We start from the raw sequence: 27,973 nt of genomic DNA on the forward strand, positions 1-27,973 counted from the left end.
CTGTACAGGTCAATTATCCAAACTAAGTCTAAAACGAATTATATTTTTAAAGTTTTTGTTTTAATGTTTTTAATCTAGTGCTTGTTAAAATGTTTACCTAAACACATATAGTCCAAGAGTTTGGTTGAGGCTTTCAGCACCTTTTTGTCTTGAAGTGTACCTTTTCTCATTGTGTCCAGATGTTCTAAACCTTAAGAGACCACAACAGGTGTTTCCAAAATGCGCCTGGCATGTTCAGACTTCTAGTGGAAGTCAGTTACAAGTATAGCATGTTGGGGATAGGCTACACAAGCCTTTCAGTGTTTCAGGTCTTACAGATCTTTCCAAAGCTACTTGACAATGCTTTTGTTGCAATTGTGGTAAAGACGGGATGAAGTCATTACAGAACTAAATGAATAGAAACTCATAGTTTTCCATCAGTTAATGATGAATGATTTGAGTGCCTTATTGTACACAATTTTATTTAGAGTTATATAGCTTTATAGATATTCTTTCTCGGCCAAGAAATGGAATGGTGTTTTCTTTTCGGCTTTTGTGGTATCTTCATTTAGAAAGCATTTTTGAAAATTGTACCTAAAAAGCAGCCCAAGAATCAGATTCATTCCCTTCAGGTTTGAGGCATGTGACTTTTATTTATAATACAAATTTAAAACACAAACTAACCCAAGTTCTGTCAGCAGAAGACAAATTAACTTTATGCAAATACTGATAATTTTTGTAGTAAAAATGTTTGTGACTAAAAAAAAAAGAAAGGGATTAAAATTGGGGTAAATAGCAGATTTAAAATACAATTTTGTTCTTCATAACACATATTTTCATGACTAATAGTAAGCTCTACTGTTATTTACATTTTTTATTTGTGTTTAATTTTAAATTTTAATTTTAATTAACCCTGACAGCAGAAGTTGGCAGCTTTTGTTACAAACTGTAACACTGTATAAATATATAAAATCTTGAAACTCTGACCTACTGAAAACTTGCTAGAACACAGAAAAAATAGTAAATAGTATTTGCTGATGCCACAGTCAGTTAAGTCAAATATTTAAGTCAAATGAATAAATCCCTTTAAAATTTGAAACCAAATTAGAAAGAAATTAGTTGTGGCTCAAGACTTTTGCATTTAGTAAAAAAAGAAAGAAAAAAAGGTGAGACTAACATGGTTTATGTCCACTACCCTGCATATTACTACAGTCTTGAGGACAGAAGGAGTTAAGGACTTTTAATCTGAAACTTTGTCAATTCCTCTGAGTCTGGTAGGGAAAGGGAAGAAGATCGCTTTCTGGAAAATAATGTACACAGGAGAATACATTTTCAGTGACTTACCAATTTGTCTATGATTTGCCAATTTAGTGATCAGGAATAGAGCCCTGGCTCCTGTCTGCTAGGCTTTTATTTTATTTTTTTACTGTTGGGATGTTCGTCTTTATTATTAAAATAACTATTTTATGGCCTGAAGCAAAACAGCCTTTCAGAGCCTTTACCAGCAGCACTGATGAAATCACTTCTTCGGAAAACAGATAAGAACTGTTAATGAACAACACCCTGCGTGGGAAGATCATTGCCAAAACCACCCCATGCAAAAAAAACAAAGTAAAATAACTAAACAAACTGTTTTTCTAAAACAAGCAGGCTTACTTTAAAAACACAGAAACCCCCTATGCGTTCTTGTATGTACTTTAATCACTTTAATCCAGTCATTCTCAAACTTTCCTACTGTAGAAGCTAAAAAAAGGTTTTAAGAAAAAAAGTTTGGAATAATAAAAGTCAGCAAAAATGCATCAACAAGTTCAAATTTTAGTTTCCTTTTGAACCATACCGCACCTCACTTACACCAGCCAGAAGAAATGGAAAAAATGAAAGTGAACTTTAAGATTCTTTACATGTCTTTAATGCCCTTATTATCGCCTCATTCGATGCCTTCATCTGTCTGTTTTTGTTTCATATTATGTTTTATTATTTATAATCCATGTTTTGTCTTTTTATGAATTCTGGCAATTCATTTGCACTTGTAATAGAGAAAGGTTTTTAAGTTATGCATGCAAACATGTTCATAGATTTGCTTAGCATATTACCTTCTGTGGCTCACCTTGACTACCTGCTGACATTTGTCAGTATTTTAAAAAACAAACAAGTTCAGACACTTGCTGAAAGAGCTATGACTACACGGCTTACAGTCAGCACAACACAAAAAAGCACATTGTTAAGGAGCTGTCACAACGTTTTACAACCGAAGCTCAAAACTTTGCACAAGTACAGACAACCCAACTCAGTGTTACAGTGATATTTCTATGCAGTGATGTTTTTGAAGCCACACTTTAAGTAGCCGGGTTAGAGGAGCATTGTGCAAACATAAACTGAATAAATATAATTAATTGTTGTCATTAGAAAGTGTAAAAAAATCTTTGTATAATTTTAAAAAGTTGAAGTATTTCAGCCCAAAAACTACAATCTTTATTTTAATTCCTAACAAAGAAAATATTTTTTACAAATATGCACATTTGCTCTCTATTCTATACAGTTTCCAATTTTTCTATATTACTTGTAAATCACTTAAAATCAGTGTTTTTATTGTTTTAGCCCCCGGAACAAGTCTGTTACGCTTAGATCAGCTCAATCAGTCCAACCGTCCAGTAAACTCAAAAAATATACCTGTATACACTTGCTCTTCTAAAAATAACATTTCATGATGTATCTTGCTTTTTTTGTTGTTTTTTAATTTCATTTTTATTTTCATTTTTTTATGTCATTCATTTTATTATGTATTTTATAAAAATGTGTTATTTTTGTATTGTAAAGTATTTAAAGAACCTTGTGACTGGTTTAGAAAGGTGTTATAGGAATAAAGTTTGTTATTTTTGTATCATGAAATGCAAATACGAAAACTAAACATTAACATTAACGTTTTAATCTTGTAGGATATCCAGTGTTAATTCCAGACCAGTATGTCACTCGATCATCAACCATAGGCCAAGGACATTTCTAACTTGCATGAACAATAACCCATTATGATAAGCCCTGTGTTCTCATCAAAAACCCTTTACAAAACAGTACTCTAGAAAAATGTGACTAACAGGAGTCAGCTCAGTTTCAACAAAAGAAGTTCTATTAAATTTCCCAATAATACTGCCCTGACAAAGCAAACTAAAAAAACAAGAAAACACACCTAATCCCTTTCAAGTTATTACATTTTACAAACCACTTGTGCGTCACTAGCTGTGTAGTGCGTTAAATCCATCTTAATGCCAACAAAATATATCTAGCTTAGGATGAATTAGATGTTATAGTCCATAATCTTTAAGTAAAAATATTAAAACGTAGTGGTGTATCATCTCTGCTCAGTCTGTATTTTAGGGAGCGAAACTTGGAATACAATTTACATTTCAGCAGTGCCTTTTAAAGCTGTACTTTCTTTTTTTTAATTGCCTCATCATACATCTGTCCCAAAGTCTTGAACTTTGGCCCCAAATCATCCAGATACTTAAAATCCTCTCCCATGTCGTGGAATGACAGTTTATCCAATGACTGACATATGCTGCCATCTCCTTCAAAGGCATAGCTGTGGGGTTGGTATGTTGGGTGGTCAACAACATTTCCATCAACCTCGTTACATCTCTGTGGAATTTAGAAGTCAAAAATAAATGGCTTGGCTTAATTTGTAAAACAAACAAAAAAGAGACATCACTCAGTATAGCGTTGAATTGCATTTGGTACAGCATGACTGCAGCCCTTCCACACATCATTGCTGTGCAGTCAGTGCAGTTTAATGAATGTGATCGTCAATAAAATCAAGTGCATTATAAGCCATATACAAGGCATGCTTTGTGTGAAATAAACCTCTTACTCTGTTGATATGGTCTTCAATGCGGTCAGCCGATCGAAGGCTGAAAGAACGTTGGTAAATTGATGAGCCGGCCTGCTTACAGAGAACAGGGTTGTCAGATTTTATTGCATCATATAATGCAAATGCATAATTTTCATAGTGCTTTGTTAACATAATCACTGATTTTCAATGTTTTGTAAAATATGAAGCCACATAAGAGTACTCCTTACCCGATAGGTGTTCATTCTGTTTGAGTTCCATGTAGAGTTCATCCTCTAAAAAAACCAAAATAAATTGTTCACTGCAGACTTAAATTTACTCTGAAAATCTGTGTATCTTTTCACACAAAATTATTTTTTAACTGCTTCAGCATCTACCCACTTTAGTAATTGAGTAATTAAATACTGAACATATAATAAAATGAAGCAAAGCTGCCATTATGTGTGTTTGTTAACATAAGAGTAAATCTGTGAGTATATTTATAAATGTTGTATTTTAATATTATATTTAATATTGGCAGTATAGAATAATAATACTTGTAATCAAACATCCTCACTAATGTTTCACTTTCTTTAAACTACTTTTAGTAGTATTTGTATGTGTGTAAAAGCTAACAAGCTAGCATGAGTTAAATATTTTATCCAAAAAAAGGTAAGGCAGTATTTTTTAACATAGGGGTTCCAGCACCCTCTTGTGGATCTAAAGTGGTAGCATGGCTATTCATCATAGAGTTTACCAGTGCCTAGTACAATTCTTTTATTGTGTGGATGCCTTAATAGGCATCCACACTATTGAGTTCCTGTTTCTCTTTATTCTTTATTATTCCGGGTGTTTCCGTACACTTTTCGCCGTGGATCTACTTCCACAATTTTTGTGCTATTTTCACCGTTCAAACTCTAAACTGTTCTGCTCTTTCTGCTTATGCCGGCTATGACTTTTGGTGTTTATTACTATTATACTTTTTAAAATATTACACTTTTTTCCTTTAATTTGTCCCATTGAAATGAATGGGAAACTTCCACAATTCTGCTAAAACTTTCTTGTCTTTGAAACTTAACTACTGCCTCATACTTTCACCTAGAAACTCCATTCAAACTTTAAAACGTTCTCAAATGATTGGGCTATTCCTGTATGATTCAGCTTTTTCAGATCTTCTACTGTTTTCATCTTATCTCTCTTTAAGTCTTCAGTTGCAAAATTGTGATTTTTCAGAAAATACATGCGTTGCTATGGTTGCTATGCAATTAACTCAGAGGGGACAGTGAAACTGTTTGAATTTTCTCTTCATGTCCAAACAACTTCTTGCTACTCGCTCAATTTCCACTCAAGCCCCACAGATTATACACCAAAACGTAGGTATTTTTGCTGGCTTTCAGAAAATGTCCCTATCATTGTTGTGGGACTCATAGTTATTTTGCAAATCTCCTCAGAGTAACACAAAGTCAGAAAACTCTCCATATAAACTCAATGGAGAGTTTGTTCAAAATCACCGCTGGATTTCTCTAATGAGAGGCATTTTCAAATTGTCATATCTCCTTAACGAAGCGAAGTTAAGACATGAGGCTTGTCCCGGTATATCTTCAGACACTCCTGATGCTCACAATTCAAGAATTATTTTCTCACCTATTACCGTTCTGAGATGAGTTAGACTTGTTTGAGGGTAGGAAATTTGTCCCTCGCTCAGATTTCATCAGATTTCAAATTCTGGAAATGAGTCACTTTTTTCTCTCATCATATCTTTTTGATGGATTTCCACAGAGCCCTGAAAATTTCCATGACTGTTCACCAAAGCCTGCTGTTTCTTACGGTGAAAGAATGATTTTGATGCTCCATATAGATTTAGAGTTACCAAAGGTTGTTTGAGAGCAAGTCAAGGCAGTTTTTGCTTCGCCTCTACTCAGTTACAGTGTATTACAAGTCATATATCTTTAATAATTTATATTTTATCTCTGAATTATGAAGACCTGAAGATTCCCCCATCTCTTCTGAACAAAACAATGTCTGAATGACCGTTCTAGCCTCTACGGTTAGGAAATTATGGCCATTTGTTCGAGGGGAATCCTGAATGTCAGAAATACACTGAAGAAAACTCACACCTCTCTCTGTGTCTGCGTGTGTAAGGGCTGACTACAGCAGGTGCAGCTAATTTAACTGACCTACATATACCAAGCCCAGACTCTCAACAGCTCCTGTTCCCTTTACTGTCTGTGTATGTGTGTCTGTGTATCAATATTTCTCCTATGTTTAGGTATTACTCCTCAATCATAGTATTTCTGCTAAAGCAAAGTACTTCTACTACATCTTAGTACTTCTGCTAAATCATAGTATTTTTTGAAAAATCATAGTATATTTGCCAAATCATGGTATTTGTGCAAAATCATGGTTTTGGGGCCAAATCATAATATTTCTGTTATGTTATAGTATATGTGCTGAATATATTATATGTGCCAAATCACAGTATTTATACCAAATTATAGTATTTATGCCAAATTACAGTATTTCTGCTAAAAAGCAGAAATAGTCCTTTTTAGCAGGAATTTCTGCCAAAAGATAGTATTTATGTTAAAACATAGTATTTCTGCTAAATCAGAGTATTCCTGCCAAATCATAGTATTTGTACTGAAACATAGTACTTCTGCCCAATCACATTATTTGTACTAAATGATAGTACTTGTGCCAAATCATAGTATTTGTGCCAAAGCATCGTATTTGTATGGAGTCATAGTATTTCTTCTAAATCATAGTATTTCAATCAAATCTCAGTAGTTGTTGTTAAAACGCAGTATTATTGCAAAATCATAGTATTTGTACCCATTCATAGTATTTCTGCTAAATCATAGCATTTGTGCCAAATCATGGTATTTGTGCAAAAACATAGTATGTCTGCAAAACCATAGTATATCCCTTATGTTATAGTATTACTACTAAGGCATAGTATTTCTGCCAAATCATAGTATTTGTACTAAATCATAGTACTTGTGCCAAATCATAGTATTTGTTGCACATCATAGTATTGGAACCAAAACATAGTATTTGTCCCAAAGCATCGTATTTGTATGGAGTAATAGTATTTCTTCAAAATCATAGTATTTCAATCAAATCTCAGTAGTTGTGTTAAAATGCAGTATTATTGCCAAATCATAGTATTTGTACCCAATCATAGTATTTTTGCCATGTCATTGTATTTGTGCCAAATCATAGTATTTTTGCCAAATTGTGGTATTTGTGCCCAATTAATAATTCTGTTATGTTATAGTATTACTACTAAGTTGTAGAATATCTGTTATGTTATAGTGTATCTGCGGAATATAGTATTTGTGCCAAATCGTAGTATTTATACCAAATCACAGTATTTGTGCTAAAACATAGTATTTCTGCCATATTGTGGCATTTGTGCAAGAACATTGAACTGTTATGTTATAGTATTACTACTAAGTCATAGTATTTCTGCGTTGTTATAGTATTTGTACTAAAACGTAGTATCTCTGCCAAGTCATAGAATTACTGCAATTTCATAGTTTTTTTTAGGAAATCTGTTATGTTATAGTATTACTACTAAGTCATAGTATTTCTGCCAAATCATAGTATTTGTGCCAAAGCATCGTATTTGTATGGAGTCATAGTATTTCAATCAAATCTCAGTAGTTGTTGTTAAAACGCAGTATTATTGCCAAATCATAGTATTTGTACCCAATCTTAGTATTTCTGCTAAATCATAGCATTTGTTCCAAATCATGGTATTTGTGCAGAAAACTTGGTTTGTCTGCAAAACCATAGTATATCTCTTATGTTATAGTATTACTACTAAGGCATAGTATTTCTGCCAAATCATAGTATTTGTACTAAATCATAGTACTTGTGCCAAATCATAGTATTTGTTGCACATCATAGTATTGGAACCCAAACATAGTATTTGTCCCAAAGCATCGTATTTGTATGGAGTAATAGTATTTCTTCAAAATCATAGTATTTCAATCAAATCTCAGTAGTTGTGTTAAAATGCAGTATTATTGCCAAATCATAGTATTTGTACCCAATCATAGTATTTTTGCCAAATTGTGGTATTTGTGCCCAATTAATAATTCTGTTATGTTATAGTATTACTACTAAGTCGTAGAATATCTGTTATGTTATAGTGTATCTGCGGAATATAGTATGTGTGCCAAATCGTAGTATTTATACCAAATCACAGTATTTATGCTAAAACATAGTATTTCTGCCATATTGTGGTATTTGTGCAAGAACATTGAACTGTTATGTTATAGTATTACTACTAAGTCATAGTATTTCTGCCAAATCATAGTATTTGTGTGAATTTGTATACTGTAATATCACTGTAGTATGTAGTGGCTAAGTAGGGGGTGTTTACAGTGTAAATAGGTCATCTCTTGTGTTGGAGTGCCCTCTTGTGGCGCCTTTTGGGTAGTGCCTTAGTAAACGTGAACCCTGTAAGAAGTGGTATCAGACTGATTTGTAGTGGAGGAATTTGTTGCCAGTTTTCTTAATCATAGAAACCACACCATATCACCTCTCCACATCCTCCTACTGTATGCCATGCCTCCCTGTACCATCCATCTGACCGCCAATAAACTCCACCTGTGGTAATCTAATCCCTGGATGTCAGCCTCTCCTTCTGACCGAGGATAGTTACTATTGCAGCACCACCCAGCATTAAACTGACGTACACCATTCTGTACAATAGTATTTGTGCTAAAAAGTAGTATTTCTGCCAAATCATAGTATTACTGCTATTTCATACTATTTAAGCGAAATTACAGTGTTTCTGCAAAAACATGTTTGAGGGGTGGAAATCTGTCCTCCTCTCATTTTTCAAACTCCGAAAATTAAGCCATTTCTTCTCTCGTCATGTCTCCGCGACGGAGATACAAAGAGCTATGTAAATCGTAGTCAAAGTACACCAAAGTCCGCTGATTCACCCAGTGCAAGAATTATGCTTCTATCCCACCTAGTTTTTGAGTGCAAATTTATACACTATCACAGACCGGTAATTCATATTGATAATTTATTACAATTCTGCAAAGTTTTATGATTTTAGCAGCTTTTCTAATATGGACCTCACATTCTTGTTAACAGTCTATGGCAGAAATACATACAAGTACACAGCCTGATGAAGCAGACAGAAGCAGTACCTCTGATTGGTTCAGCATTTTCACCTCTTATCAGCACAAATCTCAGCCTCTTCTGCTGTTTTCATTAGAATTGTAAGCTTTTCCACCTTTTTTCAGTTACGTGAGAACCAGTTTGGCTCAATGAGTAGCTGAAAAATGTCAGCCTCTTCTGCTGTTTTAGCAGGATTTCAGAGTTCAGCTTTTTCACTTGTTTTAAGCACAAATTTCAGTTTCTTTACCTCATTTCACAACAAAGTTCTTCCTCTTCACCTCTTTTCTGCTAATTTGAGCTTCTGCTCCACAGTGCACATTGTCCCTCTCATCATATCTTTGCTTGTGACCAGAACTCATTTGGCTCAGAGGGTAGGGCATCTGCCGTGAGACCCGGTGGCAGAGGTTTGAATCCTACCTGTGACAGTTGCTACACATGTTCCCTGCTTGCATGCGCTCTGCTTTCTTGTGTGTCACTGCTCTCCAGTGTGTCATTACACATACAGCCATCTTCAGCAAGTACTTCTGCTTCTACACCTCTTTTCAGCTCATCTTTTTGCTTCTTTGCCTCTTTTCAGCAGAAATTCTTCTGATTCACCTCTTTTCTGCCAAATGTTTAGCTTTTTCACCTCTTATCAGCACAATTCTAAGCAGCTTCTGCTAATTTCACCACAATTGTCACTCTCTCCACCTCTTCTTTGTGTGAATGAGTTTGGTGCAGTGAGGTGAATTGCCGCCTTTAGACCAGAAGGGCCAGGTTCGAATCCTGCTCAGGGCAATGTTTTTTGTTTTGTTTTTTCAACTTTTTCAGCTTTTTTCAGCAGACATCTTCAGCGTTAAGGCATCCACACAGCATTTTCGCAGGAAATGCACATTTTTCTAGTTACAATATGATATTATTATTATATTATATATTAAAATAATTTTATCTAGAAAATAAATAGGGTAAGGTAAACGGTTAAGAAGGAAAAGTTCTTTTTATTACAGCCATTGAGACTTACCATGCTTCTCATGCCATGGCTCCTGTAGGTTTCTTGTTGATGCATGCCTAGTGAGTGGAACTGTAGGAAAGACACAACAAAGCTAAATAAAAAAACAACAACAAGCCCTGCTCCTTTGGTCAGATTTGTGCCTTAAAGTTAAATATTTATGCCCATAATTAGGGATATATATTGTTAGGATTGTATTCATATGATACAGACACTGCTTATTGTTTACCTTTATTTATCTACACTTTTGTTGATGCTACAATGAACATTTTATTGTAAAATTAAAAGATTACATTGATAATAGCTGCTTTTAGACACTGACAAGTTCAGCCGGTCTTCATACTCGAGAGCTATGCTCGGCCCAGCATAACCATGGGTAATACCAAGTTGTTTACCTGTGATTGGCAGGACAGCTCACACGAAGTTTAGGATAGGTCAAACAAATTTGTGGTACATACTCTTGACTAGACTAGGGGTGAGTTGGCTATCCTTTATAAATGAGTTTACAAGGGTCTACAACGTTTCAGGATATGTAGCAAGTCTGTCTCCATACAGGTAGCTTTTTTTGTAAAACACATAAGGGGTGGATGAAAGCGGTTAAAAAAAGATAACTTTTCTACATGTTGCTTAATGGTCGTGGAACACATACTGTGATCCAGAACCACCTTTTTCACTTGTAAAAGGTTTGATTGTGCTCACAGTAACAAGAGTAAATGTTAATTCCCTAAAAATGTTCTCTTTCAGTTCATCAGTTTGTCTTCATTGCGGCACCTCTTGTCTGTCAGCTACATGCCAGTGAGTGTCAGAGAAGACACACCTTTCTATTCTCACATGATGTTCTTCACTCGGCAGGTACCAGGGTGTCTGCTAGTCACTCACATCTGTTTTATTATACGAATGAAATGGTTGTCATTGCCTTAACTTGCATTCAAGAATGAGTTTGATTTGGCTGTCAGATCTCCAGTGAGAGCCACGTTTAAGACAAGAAACTACAGTAGACACGTTTTTTTCGGATATAATTCTGATCTATTTAGAGAACTCAAAAAATCAAAAATACACTGTTCACTTCAAGATTATTGTTTCAATTCTTATTCAACATTCCTCTCACTTCAAGTAAATAAGCAATGTACACTGAACATATAATAAAGTGCATATATTATATAATTAAAAAATCTAATAAAGTATTTGCAGAATATAGCCAAACATCCTCTACTTTTTTAACTTCACCTTTTTCCATAAAGTCAGCACTGTCATACATGACTCTTCCCACCCATTGCACAACTCATTTTAACCCCGACTTCTAAGCATTTAAAGAAGTGCTTAGAATTGATGCTTGTTCTGAGTTTATGAGATAATTTGTGCTAGAGAAAAAATTTGAATGCTTTTGGAAAGAAGAGAAGATGAGCTTCATTTTTGGTGTATCACGGTATAATAAAACATTTACAAAGCACTGCTGTCTGGAGACAAACAGAAAAGTGAGCTCTGCATAGTAGATTTTACCATGTGCATTTTACCATAATTGCTCAACCTTTTTGGACCTTTTTGGGCTATAGCGGAAATTCAAAAGCTTTATCATCAGGGAGCAATAAGTAATTTTGTCAAGGGACTTGTAATTGATGCTATACTTTAGGACCAAGCAGTCTGACACAAGAATCTGTTTAATAATGGTCCTCAGTACCCATCCCAAAGCTTAATTATCATGTACACTTAAAATAAACAAAAGAAAATATTTTAAAAAGCTTTACTCACCATGGTAGACACTGAGCTGTTGTACCTATTTACGTCATATGGTCCTTCTGTATCAATCTGGGATAGATAATTGAGCAGAAGAGGTTAATTAAGCATTGAATTCAGAAAATATTCAAGTTTTATAAAAAATGTTTTAAGTTGAATTACTTTTCAATTAAAAACATCTCAACAGATTTGAAAATGAAAATGTATCTATAGCACCTTCTTCTAAATAATAAAACTTTATGCTTTCTTAAGTGCTCACAAACTTCCCAAAACTGTATATTCATTGGTACAGAAATCAATTCCTACCTGTAGCTTACACTTAAAGACCACCATAGAGATTCACAACTTAATGCAGCAAATATGATCAGTACATCTAAAAATGAAGAAGCTGTTCCAACTTGTCTTCTCTATGATGTGCTCACACTTTTTAAACGTTTACCTTGCAGACTGTATGCAAACTCTTTCCTATAGCTGTATACACAGCATACATCTTAACCACTGCCTTACATACCTGTCTGTCATCAAAGAAAAATATGATAACAACTGGATTATAGCTGCCATTCATTTTAAGCAGGATTAACTGACACATTTTGGCTTCTCTCCTGATGTCTTTAACTACACTATGACTGTGTCCAAATTGGCACAACTGATGTCTCTTTTGCAAAAAAAAACCCTTCACCAAAAAAGAAAGAAAGTGTCAGAGTTGAGAGGTTGATCACCTGCATGGTATCCATCTGACCATTTGTCACTGCCATATTATCTACTTGTGACTGGACGAAATTGGGCTCGGTCTGAAGGAAAGAGAGAATATTAAAAAACATGTTTTGCTTGGTGGAGAAATATAGCACACCGTTGTCTTGAATTTACGCGCAGAGAACATGACAAACCCACCGTGCATGGAGAGCACCCTCCTTCTTGATTGTACTGGATTAGAGTCTGATTGCCCTCATCTTGTGGCAAAATCTTATCTGGTCCAAACTTGCAGAAAAATGCAATTAGAAGCACTGCAGACACACATGAAACAAATGCTAAGAACACAGTGTGCATCTTGTCTTTGTGTTTTATTGAACTGTCATTGCCATGGGTACCAGAAGGTCTCCCAAGTAGTACATTAAAGTTGGTTGGGAAAGCAGAAGAGCCGAGTCTTCCTTATGAACAACAGATGTGACTGTGGTTGTACTAAGGAGTTCTAAAAGTGTAACTGTCTGATTGGGTTATTCCTAAAAATTAAAGCATTTCTTACAGTGAAACTGAAAATTGAAAACAAAAAGGTTTTGCGGTCAACACTTGTGTATTAATGCTAATACAGATTTTTTGTTTTTACCTTCAAAAACACAGGAGACTATAATCTTATTAGAATTTATAATAGCTCAGTTTTGTCTTCTCACTGATTTTAATACTCACACAAAAATGCAAGCAATCCTATAATAACCAACCCAATGCCAGCTGGTCCAAGACGGGTTGAAAGCGGCTCTCTGTCGCGACAAACATCATTTTCATCACACTGACACACGGTCAATTGCAGAGTGTCATGTCCAGCTATGCCCTGTTGGTCCATAATCACCAGGGGAATGGAATAGTTAAGATAAGGAAGTGTCTTCTGGCTAACAAGAGATACTTCCTCACCTGTGTGGGGTGAGAAAACAGCATGGGGGTTTGTGGCTTTTTCCCAGAAATGTTTGTTTAATATAGAAATGAGGGTTAACATATATCTAAATGTACCAACCATAGTCAGGTTCTATTTTCCACTGTTGCTTTTGTGTTTCATCCCCCAGAGTAAAGTGGAAGGGTCCACTGTAAGGAATGGCATCTAGGTCCTTTGCACGCACCTTGACCTTGTTAACCTTGTTTCCACACATGACAGCGCTGTTGTTGACCAGTTTAGGAATATTGTCATTGATGTCCGTCAGGTGGATCCTGACAGTGCATGTGCTCGTGGCTGGAGGCTGACCTTTGAAACCACAGCAAAATTAAAAAAAATTGCTTTGTTATTCCAAAGATTTGTTTAAGAAATTATCCAATTTATTTTAACAATAGTAGAGCTTCTGTGTACCATCATCTATGGCAGCTATGACGACTGTGTAAACATTCTCGTCATCAACAAATCGTGACTCTCTGTCCATCCTCTTAGTTGATTTGATTTCTCCTGTTTTGGTATCAATGGCCACCCAGTCAGCTGGATCTGTTAGGAGCACAAACCTAAAGAGTAATCAGAGAGTGGTGCAGAACATATTAGATGAAAATACTGAGTTTAGCTTGTGGAAACCAAAGTTGTAGCTTTTTGTGTACTGCAGTGCAAAGGGCGTTACTCCCTCAGTAGCCATTTCTAACTTAATCATGTTATGCTTCACTGTGACACCTACTGGCCTTGCAGTGGTAAGGCCACTGTTGTATAGGCTTATTTTCTGATAATCTATATGACCAGGTGTCGATAAAGACATGATTAGCTTGGGATAGCTACCATTTCTTGTTGCTTATCACGCTTTGCAGGATCTGTTTTTTCTTTCAAGAAAGAAGAAGAAATAAAAGGGTTTAAATAAAACCCTTGTCAGTCTCTATTTTATGTTGTAGCTTACAGGCAGAATGAAAAATCTTGGATTCACATTAGACTCAATCAATGAGATTATCATGAACTACAGTACAGTATAACTCAAATTAAGTCAACTGACCCAACCTTTATGTCAAGAAGTGTTATTGCTGAGGAGATTTGGGCCACTTGGGGTTTGTTCTATAAACATAGCAGATTTAGTCATGATTTAGTAACTGAGTATTATCAATAATCAATGCCGCAGAGTTTTACTGGCACAAATGCAATTTTATTGGCCTGTAAAAAACGTATATATATTATTATTTGTAAATATTAATGCAGTTTTATTAATATTTTATTTTATTTCACTTTAAATCAGAAAAAATGATGTTACGCAAGCCTTGAAATATGCTTCTAGATATGTTTCTACTGCAAGTAGAAACATATCTTTCTACTTTCAGCTTTAGGCACAAATGTGGGTGAAGCACTCAGGTTTACATGGGGACAACTGAGCGCTACACAGCCGAGTGTTATCAAAGAAAAAAATTGTGTTGAGGATTTTTTATAATTGAGTTATTCGAATGACTCAAAGAATCATTGCAGCCCTTATATATTTATGTCAATCAAAATAAGCTTTGTAGAAAGGTTGTAGACACCCTACCTGGTAATATTAGAGTCGACATCATGAACCTTTGGCTTGAACAGCACCTTTCCTGGCTCTGCTTCCTCCTTCAAGTGCATGTCATTTATAGCTTTTTCAAACTCTGGTGGATCGTTGGTATCAATCATTTTTAGAGTGACATTGGCTCTGTCTGTAGGTGGATTTGTGCCAGCACAAACAAATATGTCTTCAATGTTTTTTACTCCAATCTGCAGGTTTATTGAAGTTGTGCGTTCAAAATTTTTTTTCTGAAACACACAACATGTACACACACAAACAACTTTTATTAAATGCTGATACAGTTTTTGTGATAAAACATTAGTGGACTAGTTCTTCCCAGAGTAAAATAATCAAGTTTTTAATCCAAGTGAGAAAAGCAGAATTACCTTGACAATACTCAGGACACCCTCATTTGTTTCTGGATCAGTTTCAATTTTGTAGATTCCTTCTTCATTCCCTGCAATAATGGAGTACTTGGCACGCCATGCATCAGTGTTTGGAGTGTCTTTATCCTCCACAGCAACTCTCAAAACATTAGCAATGGTCTCCATTTCTATTGCTTCACCGTTGTACTAAAAAGAAGGAAAAATTTCAAACGTTTAATATGTGCGTCTGTTAAAAAGCACTTTTAGTAAGTAAAATAATTGATACCTGTCTCTGCTTAAATCTTGGTTGGTGAGTGTTCGCATCGACAATGTTCAGGGTAACAACAGCAGTAGAGGACTGAGTCTTTGGCTTTGTTCCACGATCTTTTGCTTGTAAGACGATGGTATACTTTGTTGCTTTCTGAAACATATAAAATATATTTGAGATATTTGAAAATTCTACATGTTTATTTGCATGTACATTAACTTTTCAAAGATTTAGCAAGAATATCGCAATAAATCTCACATCATAGTCAAAGCATCCTTTTAAGGTGAGTTTGGCCAGTCCTCCTGGAAGTTGCTGCACAGCAATTTTGGGCTCTGCTGGAGTCTGTGAAACCATCGTGATGTTAAATTCAGAGTTGGGTGTGTTCTCCTTATCTTTGTCTGTGACCACCAGGGTAACTGGCAAAAGGCCTTTAAGAAGTTGGGTAAAGACAAACAAGGAGAGTTGGAGAGTAAATGTGGGATAAAGAAAAGGTTTTCAGTCAGGAAAACATAACTATAGAACTATGTAGTATGATTATAGTAAGATGAAATATGAGACTTTGGTTTGAAATGATTCTATATTCTCAAAGAGTCTTAATATCATTTGTTTTATTTTTTTAGTGTTTGAAATAGAAAATGTGCACACTATGAGTTATTTACCACACCGTATACTCACTTCCTTGTATATTTTCTTTTACATTAACTGTTACTTCAGGAAAAGAGAACTTGGGTGGATTATCATTTATGTCTTGTATTTCAACATCAAATGCTAGTTCCTTGTCTAGTTTTTCACCCGTATTTCTGTCCAAGACATCAAAGTTAATCTGTGGATAAAAAAAGACGCATCACTTAAAAAGCATCAATATCAGTTGCGTTTATTGTCAGAGGAATTTATATTCCAGTATTAGCTCACATGGTAAAGTGGCTTTTGCTCCCTGTCCACTTTTTTATGTGCAAAGACGGCTCCAGTGTTTTCATTGATGGTAAACACGTCCGGCACACCTTCACCACTTAAACGGAACCTAAAGTCTTTCCCCTGAGTCTTGTCGTTATACATCTAGTCAAGATACAATCAGGCTGTTAATTTTTGCATATTAGATTTGTCCATAGTGACCAGTCATATCATTTATCAGTATCAGTTATTTCTTTTATATAATTTCCTTACCACTGAAATCTCTACGGGGTACTGTGCATCCTTCTCTTCTTCTAATTCAATTGTAGATAAGACCCATCTTCTTTTGGAACGCACCAGGAGATCCTGATAAGGCCAAAATATGGACCAAACTTTACACCAGCTTTGTTTTCTACAGAAAGTTATTTTACAAAAATAGCCTTAACAAACAGATAAAGTAAAAATTATGTTTACCCTTTTGGAAGGGCTGCTGTACTTGCTACCATAACAATCTGCCACGGCTGCTGCAGCAACCTATATGCAACAGGAAAACATTGCTGTGAGATTCAGTTGCTGTAGCAAACTTCAGTGTGCACTGGGACAGAAACTCAGGTCTCCCTTCTATCACAAAACAAATATACACAGGAGTCCCTTCACACATATGGGGAAGTCAGTTTCTTGTTCAAATTAATCTGCATGTTAATAAGAAAAACAGAATCATTTGTACAAGTATTGGAGAAGGAACTCATGATGAATGTCTCAGTGAATAATAAGATGTTGTTTTTTTTATGACAGCCTGATGACAAATTAACAGTAATGAGTGGGAAGTGATCATTATTTAATCAACTCCTGCAATTCTAACATAATTCATGAAGTATAATTGCATTGAACTAATGATTTTCAGGTGAACATCTGTAGCATTGTGTAACTGCGGGCCATAAGTGACTTGAAATGAAACCTTGTCTCTTCTTTCTTGCTCTCTTCCTTCCCTGCCTTTACAGACTTCCTCTGCTCAAAAGCCATTGCTAAGTTACTGTTAAGGGCACATATAGACAGCTAAAATAGTAAATAAATCATTAACTTGAGCACAAACAGCAGTCCCAGTGCTTAATGTTAACAGTTATAATCCTAAAGTTAAGACAGGTCAAAACAGGTTAATGATAAGGAGAACCTATAGTCCTATGTCGGGACATGCAGAGATCTTCACACACAAAATAAATATCATCAGAGGTGGGAAGTAACAAAGTGTAAATACTTCGTTACTGTACTCATGTACAGACTACTTTTTACTTTTACTGCCTGCATTTTTAAACAAGTGTCTATACTTTCTACTCCTTACATTTTCAAAGCAGCTTTAGCACATTTGGGTGGGTTATTATTTTGTCTCTGTGACCCTTCACACATCAAACCGATTTGACCCTAAACAGAAAAACGTGAGTGGCAGTCCTGTTCATGCATTAATCACCAGAGGATGTTGCATAAAAAGAGATGACGTGTACCAAATTTACGGGTTAAAAGTAGACCGGTGCTTTTTGTTTTTGCCACAACACCGGAACAACAGCAGATCTACGGAAGTCATGTTTGTGGTACTTTGGCATCGAAGCTAGTCCTACAGAAGAGGAGTGAATATACAGGGAGTGATTTTTGTGTTTTGTGTCTTTGTTGGTTGCTCTAATGTGTTTAACATATCTACAAATGAATACTGACATTACTTTTATAGAGAATAAAGGTGACCTTGGTTCTTGCAACCTGTAGAAACTATTACACAGCCTCACCATATGGCTTAGAACAAATGACATTTTTAAGTATTAGTTTAGTTTGGGTTGTTCATGATGCTTATTTTCACTAGGGATCACACACAAAAACAGATGTCTCATATATGGCAGCATCTGAACAGGGACTCAAACAAACAATTTGCAGATTACTAGTAAGGTGTACCAACCTCTGGTCTTCATCTTGTTTAGGTTGCTGTGTAACTGCTATAGTTGCACAAGCTGCACACCCTAGCACACAACCATGAGCCCCACGAAAGTGTATAAATCCCCAACAACTCTGTTACAGATACTGGCACAATACACAGTATTTTACTGAGAGATGACAGGAACTGTTAGGTGGAGCTGGCAAGAGGGGAGCTCTAGGGTCACTGCATACTACCTTGACCAAAGCCTTTCAATGAGGTCCTACTTATACATATCTATATATATCTGTATCTATCTATCGATATATAATCAAAAGTTTAAGACCACTTGAAAAATGGCAACAACAAAAAAATTGCATGGCTGGATCTTAACGAGGTTCCAAGCAGGGCTTTGTAGCACTTGGTAAAGTGTAAAGCTAAAATATGTCCAAAACATTGCATAAATCTGTTGGTATTTGTGTTATTCAACTATATGTTTGGATTTTTGGCTGCTACATGTTTTTCCACCAGTAGGGGGCAGTCACGAAAAAAGAAAAACTATGTTCGAAAAAGGAAAAGAAGAAGAGTGTATTTTTGGGCTCTGTATGTGAAAGCCACGGTTCTGAAGTACCCAAATAAACTCGGTTCTGCTGTTTACACCAAGTTGTCCTGGAGTGGTGTAACATTTTGGAGGTCCCACCGAGATAGTTTTTGGGACTACTTCACACAGAGGAACACAGTAAAGGAGCGTGATAGAGCAAAGGAGCTAATGCTAACGGATTGCGACAGTCTAGCTAATGCCACGGAAACTGTGTTTTCTCCGGTCGGATACAGAGAGAGTTTTACTCGTCTTAGTTATCTTTCAAGCATGTCTGTGAACCGTGAAGATTTTTTGTTGGAATTGGAGCAGAAGTTATGTGGACTTTCTTTGGAAGAACTGCTCAGAGTATGTGAACTATGTAATATTACAGAAAAGGGCAGCAAAGAAATACAAAGCAAATCTCGCAGAGCTCTCGTTAAGCTTATTAGCCAGTTTTGTGAACGAGAAGAGCTTTTACAGCGAGAGGATGAAGGCATGTCGGTGCTTCTGGAGCTAAATGATGTGCTGGTTTTGCTGGTGGAGGCGCGGTCAGCGGCTGTCGGCGCAGGAGCGGTGGTCCGGTCTTCATCTTCAGACAGAGCGGAGATGACGGTGGAGGCTGTGCACGTGGAGCAACTGGCAGCGGCGCGGGCACCTCCGGAGCAGCGGACAGGGCCGATGACATCGCTAGAGCATCAGGCGGCTCAAGGGACATCAGCGGAGCAGCAGGTGGCCATGAGGACGTCGCTGGACGGCGAAACACAGCGCAAGGGGAGAGACTGTATTGGCAACAGCTGCTGTAATGTTTCATCAGGTGGATTCAGAAAAGACTTCAGGATAAGTGGACATGTGGGTGAGTCTACAGCTAAAGACACGCTGAGTTTCAGTAGCTTAGAGCACCAGATGGAAAGCGGCTTAAAAACGGGCTACTCTGAAGCTGAGATTGTGGAGGCTGTCATACGTGCCATCAGTCCTGGGTTAAAACTAAGGAGCTATTTGGAAGGGAAAGAAGATCTCACATTGACCAGCCTGAGACAAGTTCTAAAAGCCCATTATGCAGAAACGGATGCAACAGTACTGTACCAGCAATTAACCAAAGCTACACAGGGGGCAAATGAAACACCACTTGAGTTCCTGATTAGAGTGCTGGATTTGCGTCAAAAAATCCTTTTCGCATCTGAGCGCACCCAGTCTAGCCTAAAGTATAACAAAGAACTTGTTCAAAGTCAATGTTTTCAGTCCATTAGAACGGGTCTTCTAAATGACAATGTCAGAGCAGAAATGAGAGCATATTTGCAGGATGAAAACTGTAGCGATGAACTCTTATTAATGAAAATGCAAACAGCCCAGTACAATGAAAGCGAGAGAGCGTTAAAGGCAAAAGCCCACAGGTCATTTAGAACAGGACTAAATGTAGTTGAGCAGAATGTAGCGCTTACTGATCCCCGCACAAGCCAGCCTGACACAAAACCGGCTAAAACCCTCAAAGATAACTCCTTATTTGCAAAAATTGAGGAAAGTAACTCAGCAATTAGGGAACTCACAGGACAGGTAGCTTCACTAGTGCAAACTGTCCAACGAGATAGAAGTGGTGATGGTGGTAGACAAGTCAGGGCGTACAGAAAGGCAGCTCAGAGACTAAAAAGGCGATGCTCTGCATGTCAACAAGAAAACAGGGACTGTGACCATTGTTTCAAATGTGGCAGTGACTCTCACTGGGCAAAGGGATGTAAAGTAAGGGGAGCTCAGAAGCAGGAAAACTGGGCGGGGCTGTGACTGCGGGACAAGCCACAGCTTTACCACCAATGTCCCAATGTGATAACATTCCCAAGGCCCAAAGCTTATCCCTAGCATCACCAACTGACTCAGGAAATCCTAAAATTAGGAACCAACCCCCAAACGTGTTAAATTTAAGTACCAAAAAAAGAAAAGTAGCACAGCTCGTGGGCAGAAAGTGTCTAGTATGGTGTAGAATGAATAACTGCAAAACACAGGCACTGTGGGACATGGGAGCCCAAGTTTCAATAATGAGTGCATGCTGGAAATCAGACAATTTATCTCACTTAGAAGTTCACCCCATCAGCGATTTACTAAGTAAGGATGAACTTTTAGACTTGAGAGCTGTAAATGGATCTGAAGTCCCTTTCCAGGGTTGGGTAGAAGTTAGCCTTAGCCTTTGTGATTCGAGAGGAAAAGCTGTAGCTCAGAATGAGGTTCGGGTTCCAATCCTAGTAAGTCAGGATGTGATGCAAAAACCAATAATAGGGTTTAATGCTATTGAGGAACTGATAAAAAAAGACACTACTCAGTCCAGTGAAAGCTTGTCTTTACTCAGAAACTCTCTAAGAGTAGGATCAAGCAAAGCAGAAGCACTGTTGAACCTTATCCACACCACCAGTAGCGAGATAGTTACTTATCCTATCAGATCAGGACGCAAAGCTATTGTCGTACCGAGTGGACAAATGTACGGCGTTAGTTGTTCCATCAAAACAGACCTAAAGGTAAAAAGTGAAATGCTTTTTGAGCCAGATGAAAACTTGTCTTTAGATGAGGGTCTGAAATCTAACTGCCAGTTGCTGTCTATATCAGGCAGTACCCGCAAAGTCAATATCTATGTTACCAATGCTACCAAACATGACATTGTGCTGCCACCTAAAACCCTTCTAGGTAACATAGAGAGGGTAACACATAGTTATCCTGTAAATCTCAAAGAAGCTCAGATAGGCTCGATTGTAGAAAAAGACAATCAGAACCCACCTAGCTCAGCAGAAGAGCCTTGGGAACCACCTGTCAATTTGGGCCACCTTAACACAGAACAACAGGCAGTTGTCTTGGAAATGTTAAGGGAGGAGTCAGGCGCATTTGCTAAACACAAAGAGGAAGTTGGTTACATAAAAAATTTAAAAATGGATATCAAACTCACTGATCAGATTCCTGTAGCCAAATCCTATAATGCGGTCCCACGTGCTCTCTATGATGAAGTAAAAAGTCACATTCAGGACTTGTTAAAAAAAGACTTTATTCACAAATCAACCTCACCATATGCCTCTCCAATAGTGTGTGTGAGGAGGCGGGATGGAGGCCTGAGACTGTGTGTTGATTATAGGGGCCTCAATAAAAAGACCATTCCAGACAGACACCCTATTCCACGAATACAGGAAATCCTTGATGGACTTGGCGGCAATAGGTGGTTTAGTGTGCTTGACCAAGGCAAAGCGTACTATCAAGGTGAAATCAGCGAAGACTCAAAAAAATATACCGCCTTCACAACACCCTGGGGGCTGTATGAATGGAATAGAATCCCATTTGGACTCACCAATGCACCTGCAGCTTTCCAGCGGAGCATGGAGGAAAGTTTGGAAGGCTTGAGGGACAAAATATGCACTCCATATTTAGATGATGTTTTGGTGTACAGTCAAACATTTGAACAGCATATTGAAGATTTGAGATCAGTTCTCAAACGTCAGCGGGCTTGGGGAGTAAAACTAAGACCTGATAAATGTGACTTGTTTAAAAATGAGGTCCGCTATGTGGGCAAAATCATTTCAGCAGACGGCTACAAAATGGATGACAAAGAGGTACAAGCAGTACGAGCTTTGAAGGACAACCCACCAACAAACATTAAAGAGCTGAGAAAGCTTTTAGGATTTTTAGGATACTACCGAAGCTATGTACAAGATTTTTCAAGACATGCAAAGTGCCTATATGATTTACTCTCAGTTGACCACACCCAAACACCAGCGCGGTCAGCCAAGGCGGGGCATGCTGCACCCACCCAAAAAATCATATGAAGTGACAGCCACCAAAAAGCACTAGACTATTTGGTGGATGTTTTGACTAATCCACCTGTGATGGCTTATCCTAAGTTTGAGGAACCCTTCATTCTGCACATCGATGCTTCAGAAGAAGGCCTTGGTGCAGTTTTGTATCAGAGGCAGGACAGTAAATTAAGAGTCATTGGATATGGGTCAAGAACATTAACACAAGCTGAGAGGAACTACAGGTGGCACTCAGGGAAACTTGAGTTTTTGGCACTAAAATGGGCTGTGACTGAGCGCTTTAGAGACTATTTGTTCTATGCTCCCTCAGTGACAGTGTACAGTGATAACAACCCTTTAACCTATGTTTTAGGCACAGCTAAACTGAATGCAACAGGGCACAGATGGGTTTCCGAGCTGGCTGATTTTAACATAACACTGAAATACCGACCCGGAAAAAGTAACGTTGATGCAGACTTTTTGTCCAGAACACCTTCTAGTATGGATTCATACATGTCAGAATGTACTGAGCTGTGTTCGCCTGAAGTGTTAAGCGCAGTACTGAATGCCATTGAAACACAGGAAGACAAACAACTGGATTGGATATCAGCCATAACATGCAATCCAGAAGTAAACAAAATACTTACAGAAAATCTGCCAGATGTGAGGATCACAACGCAGGAGCTATTGCAAGCTCAAAAGCAGGACCCTGCCATAGCTTATGTTCTTAACTTAAAGAGTACTGGTGCGAGTCTTGACAAGACATCAGCGCTCAAAACCCCTACAGGAAAACAGCTACTACACGAGTGGAAAAAGCTGTTTATCTCAGATGACGGGTTGCTGATACGAAAGACTGTGACTTACACTCAGATTGTGATTCCGGAATCGCACAAAGAACTGGTGTACAAACACCTTCACTGCGAAATGGGTCACTTGGGGGTGGACCGTGTGATGAATTTGGCAAGGAGTAGGTTTTATTGGCCGAATATGTACAAAGATATTGAGTTTTTCATCACACAGGTGTGCAAATGTAATATTCAGAAAAAACCTACAGTTCAGTGTAGGGCCCCCATGTGTCACGTGCCGGCTACTGCACCCTTTGAAATGGTTTCAATAGACTATGTCCATCTCGAAAAGAGCAGGGGAGGGTATGAGTATATTTTAGTGTTACAGGACAACTTCACCAAGTTTGCTCAAGCCTACCCTACACGCAACAAATCTGGCAAAACAGCAGCAGACAAAATTTTTAATGACTTTTCCTTGAAATTTGGTTTTCCTGGTAAATTACATCACGATCAAGGCAGAGAATTTGAAAACCATTTATTAAAACAGCTGCAGAAGTACACAGGAATAGCCAATTCAAAGACCACACCTTACCATCCACAGGGGAACCCAGTGGAAAGGTTTAATCGCACCTTGCTGTCAATGCTCCGGACCCTGGATGAGGAAAAGAAAGGAAACTGGAGTGACTATGTAAACAAAGTTGTGCATGCCTATAATTGCACAACTAGTGACTCGACAGGGTACTCGCCCTTTTATTTACTCTTTGGTAGACATCCACGTCTCCCTATTGATGTAATTTTTGGACTGAGTGAGACGAACAAATGCAAATCATATGAGGATTATGCTCACAAATGGCAACAACAAATGAAAGAAGCATATGACATTGCATGCAGAAACATTAAAAAGACTCTGGCAAGAGGGAAATCACATTATGACCTGAAGAGACAAAGTGCTGTACTCTCACCTGGGGACAGGGTACTTGTCAGGAACATGTCAGAGAGGGGAGGCCCGGGAAAGTTACGCTCCTATTGGGAGGATCAAGTTCACATAGTGATCTCTCAAAAGGGGGAAAACAGCCCTGTTTATGAGGTTAAGCCGGAGCGTGGTGCTGGGCGAGGCCGTATCCTCCACCGCAACATGTTAATGCCCTGTAATGCATTACCGCTTCCCACAATAACAAGAACTGAACGAAGCCACACTACACAGACACAAAAACAAAGAGACCTACAAGACGCATCGAACCATATAGAGAGCTCAGATGATGAAGAACAGTATTGGTCTCAGAGAGTGAGGCACCACCACTGTCAGCCTCAAGGGGATTTAATGGTGTCTGCACCTGCTACTGAACTGGACCAGGACCTTCAGCGAAAGAGCACGGAGCTTAGAGTGGATGCTGAAGAGTTTCAAGTAGAAATGGTGAATGGACAAGGTAACGCTGAACATGACATCTCAGCATCATCAGACACTGTTGCTTCGCCAGGTCAGCCCAGTGAAATGAACCCAGAACTGTCGGAACCGCAGCCGAGAAGATCTCAGAGGGAGAGATGTCCACGGAAAATATTGACTTATGATGCGTTTGGCCAACCAGTTCAAAGAGCAATTGGTCACAGTGTTAACCCATTGTATGCCAGTGCAGCAGCACCGCCATTCTATGACCAGTTTGGAGTACCTTGGGCAGCTCTACAGATGCCTTACTATGCAGCTTATGTGCCAGTTAGTTATTATTGAACTGTGAAAGAGTTTTTTTGAATTTAAATGATGTTACTTTTCAAAAATGTATGGGGACTTACAAGGCCTTACCAATATGGTGACACAAGTATTTGATACTTTTGGGATGGTAGCGTAAGACATTGGATCGTTATGTTTGATGAGGTTAATTGTGATTAAATGGTTACTATCTAAGTTGATAAGTTCCGGAGCACGTGATAAAGTGATAGTAATGTCTTAGAGGGTAATAATTGTATGTGGACTGTTGGAAACAACTCAGCATTGTTATAAGCCGATGCTTATCTGGTAAGAGAGTAACATGTGATTCTGTCACCTGAGGTCCAATAGTGCATCATGAAAGTGATCTTAAAGCACTGCTAAATCCTATTCCGACTTACGCCATCTCTACGTTGTCACAAGGAAAAGAGAAGTATAGTTGTTTATTTTTGTTTCTTATTGTCATGTTTCCTCAATGTTGGGACAACATTTATTTAGCAGGGGAGGAATGTAGCACTTGGTAAAGTGTAAAGCTAAAATATGTCCAAAACATTGCATAAATCTGTTGGTATTTGTGTTATTCAACTATATGTTTGGATTTTTGGCTGCTACATGTTTTTCCACCAGTAGGGGGCAGTCACGAAAAAAGAAAAACTATGTTCGAAAAAGGAAAAGAAGAAGAGTGTATTTTTGGTCTCTGTATGTGAAAGCCACGGTTCTGAAGTACCCAAATAAACTCGGTTCTGCTGTTTACACCAAGTTGTCCTGGAGTGGTGTAACAGCTTCAACCAGTGTTGCCAACTCCTCAGTAAGGAAAATCACTATTGGCTGTCCTAAAAGTCGCTAGAAGTTGCTAAATTACGTCATTGTCATCTAATTAGCATAATTGGTCATGCTAATGTAATTGTAACCTGTTGGAGAGAGAAATAACATCGTGGAAGAGACATAAAGTCAGTAAAAAAACGTCTTAAATGCATTTATAATTTATTTAGAACTACAAATTAAATTTCTTTTAGCAATTATTGTTTTTTTTAATGTAACAATTCCAACCCTGCTCCTTTTCCGGGCTTGGACCGGCAAAAGTGACCCGAAATAGGCACTCTGGTGGAGTTACCTTGTGTGTGTGTGTTTATAAGTAGTTTTAAACCTTGTGGTCCACAAAGCAACATAACAGTAAAAGAAGAACTGACTGCGTTACGGTCAGTGCGGGAGCAGCGGCTTGGCTCATGCGCGATTCATTTGCAGTTTGGACGCATAGGTGTGAACATCTCCTGCCCTAATAGCAGCTGGGGGAGGGCTATCCTCGGCCTGTGAGCGCTTTGGCACGGGCAAGGTGCACCTGCTGCTTATTGAGAGTAAGAGCGATACGCGCTTTCACGTCAAAAAGTCGTCATAAATAAGTCTCCAATAACACCAAAAAAAAGTCGCCGGATTTGTCGCTAGTCGCTTTTTTAGAAAAAAAAAGTCGCTAAATATAGCGACAAAGTCGCTAAGTTAGCAACACTGGCTTCAACATGCTAGAAGAAGAAATGGGAGTGAGACAAGACATTTTTTGAGTATGCAATTTATTAAAAGCACTCCCATTCCTTCTTGTTGCATGTTGAAGCTCTGCTTGGAACCTTGTTAAGATCCGACCATGCAATTTTTTGTTGTTGCCATTTTTCAGGTTTTCTTAAACTTTTGATCAGGGCTCTATATTTAGTTTTTGTGTATAGTTTTTTTTTTATTTATATATACTTTTATCCACATTCATCTTAAAGCCTAAAGGTCTTCTGTAAGTTTCATATAAAATAAACAAGTGAAGAGTGTGCTTAAACCTTTGCAACAGTATGAAACATTTTGTGCTTTATTTTAATATAATTGGCTCCCTCAAATACAAAATATGGAAAACCATTCAAACAAAGTACCCAAAATTTGTTGAAGTCATTTATATCAATATTTTCTGGATTTTTTTTTCTGAATGAAGAATAATCATCTGACAAACATGCAGTATTATAGCATTTAGTTTACCAAGTGCAGATGACAGGACATATATTATGTTATTAGCTACTAAATAAAATAGTAAATAATTAAATGAGCTTCAGACAATAATAGGAAGGTCTGTAGGCTAGTACATATAGTACGATGGATGAACCTGGGAGTGAGCATATAGGTGTGTGAGCAAATAGCTTCTTGATTGATTGTTTTTCCCACAACAGAAACTAAATATACTGCAAAGTAAATTTAAACACCTAAAGCACCTGAGCACCTAAAGGCTTATTCACCGAATACACTGTGTTAAAGTTCATAGTCCACAAGCTGTAACAACACTGCATAGAACAAGTTCTGCTTGCGTTGCTCATCTATCTCTTGTGAACGGATGGGAACTTATACATTAACAGAAGCTAAATGCTCTATGCAGGTTAATGTAACCTGAAAATATCATTAGATATAATACAAATAAACATTACAGAAAAAATATCAAACATTGAAATTGATGTTTATCTTCAGTGGTGAATACAATTATCTTTTTTGGGTTTAACAATAAGAATAAGAAAAAGAATAACAATAAGAATTTATAAGACAATCCCTTATCAATACTGAAGATTATTAAAAAGGTTGTACTCACCAACAGAAAAAGGGAGATCCTCATCTTGCTCTACACTCCTTAGAGCACTCTGCTGGAGTGCTCTAAGTTTCAAAAACAGCTTGACTAGGAGTGCGGGAAAGCCCTGCCCACAGCTGCTGTAGAGAGCAGATTGGCTGACTTTCCAGTCTACACAGACCTGCGTCTTCATGCTGTACTATTTGATGTATCAGGGTGCAATAAATGTATTTTTTTTCCAGTTTTGTGCAGTAAAAGACCAGTTGGTTATGCATCCCATAAATGTGCCTGT

At 37.6% G+C, this 27,973-nt stretch overlaps 1 protein-coding gene across 1 annotated transcript; it reads right to left on the bottom strand.

The window, feature by feature from the left end:
* LOC146645411 (cadherin-like protein 26) lies at positions 1–27,973 on the bottom strand. The gene is made up of 19 exons (XM_085394379.1): positions 27,706–27,973; positions 16,850–16,909; positions 16,649–16,741; positions 16,397–16,540; positions 16,160–16,307; positions 15,743–15,912; positions 15,503–15,637; positions 15,238–15,423; positions 14,852–15,099; positions 13,717–13,862; positions 13,390–13,614; positions 13,068–13,289; positions 12,555–12,667; positions 12,383–12,454; positions 11,679–11,735; positions 9,942–10,001; positions 4,051–4,095; positions 3,842–3,913; positions 1–3,612 (listed from the first exon to the last, which is right to left on the bottom strand). Exons 1-19 carry the CDS (start codon positions 27,727–27,729, stop codon positions 3,394–3,396), a joined length of 2,439 nt encoding a protein of 812 aa, XP_085250505.1. The 5' UTR covers positions 27,730–27,973; the 3' UTR covers positions 1–3,393.

This window comes from Rhamphochromis longiceps, linkage group LG20, assembly GCF_057381845.1.
Source record: "Rhamphochromis longiceps isolate RC_006_pf linkage group LG20, R_longiceps_female_GT1.1, whole genome shotgun sequence".
NCBI lineage: Eukaryota > Metazoa > Chordata > Actinopteri > Cichliformes > Cichlidae > Rhamphochromis > Rhamphochromis longiceps.

Coding starts and splice junctions, on each gene's coding strand:
- LOC146645411 (XM_085394379.1), bottom strand. CDS start 27,729: ATGAGGATCTCCCTTTTTCTGTTG. Junction 16,742..16,849: donor ACAGCAGCCCTTCCAAAAGG/GTAAACATAATT, acceptor TGGCCTTATCAG/GATCTCCTGGTGCGTTCCAA. Junction 4,096..9,941: donor GCCATGGCATGAGAAGCATG/GTAAGTCTCAAT, acceptor TGGTTTTTTTAG/AGGATGAACTCTACATGGAA.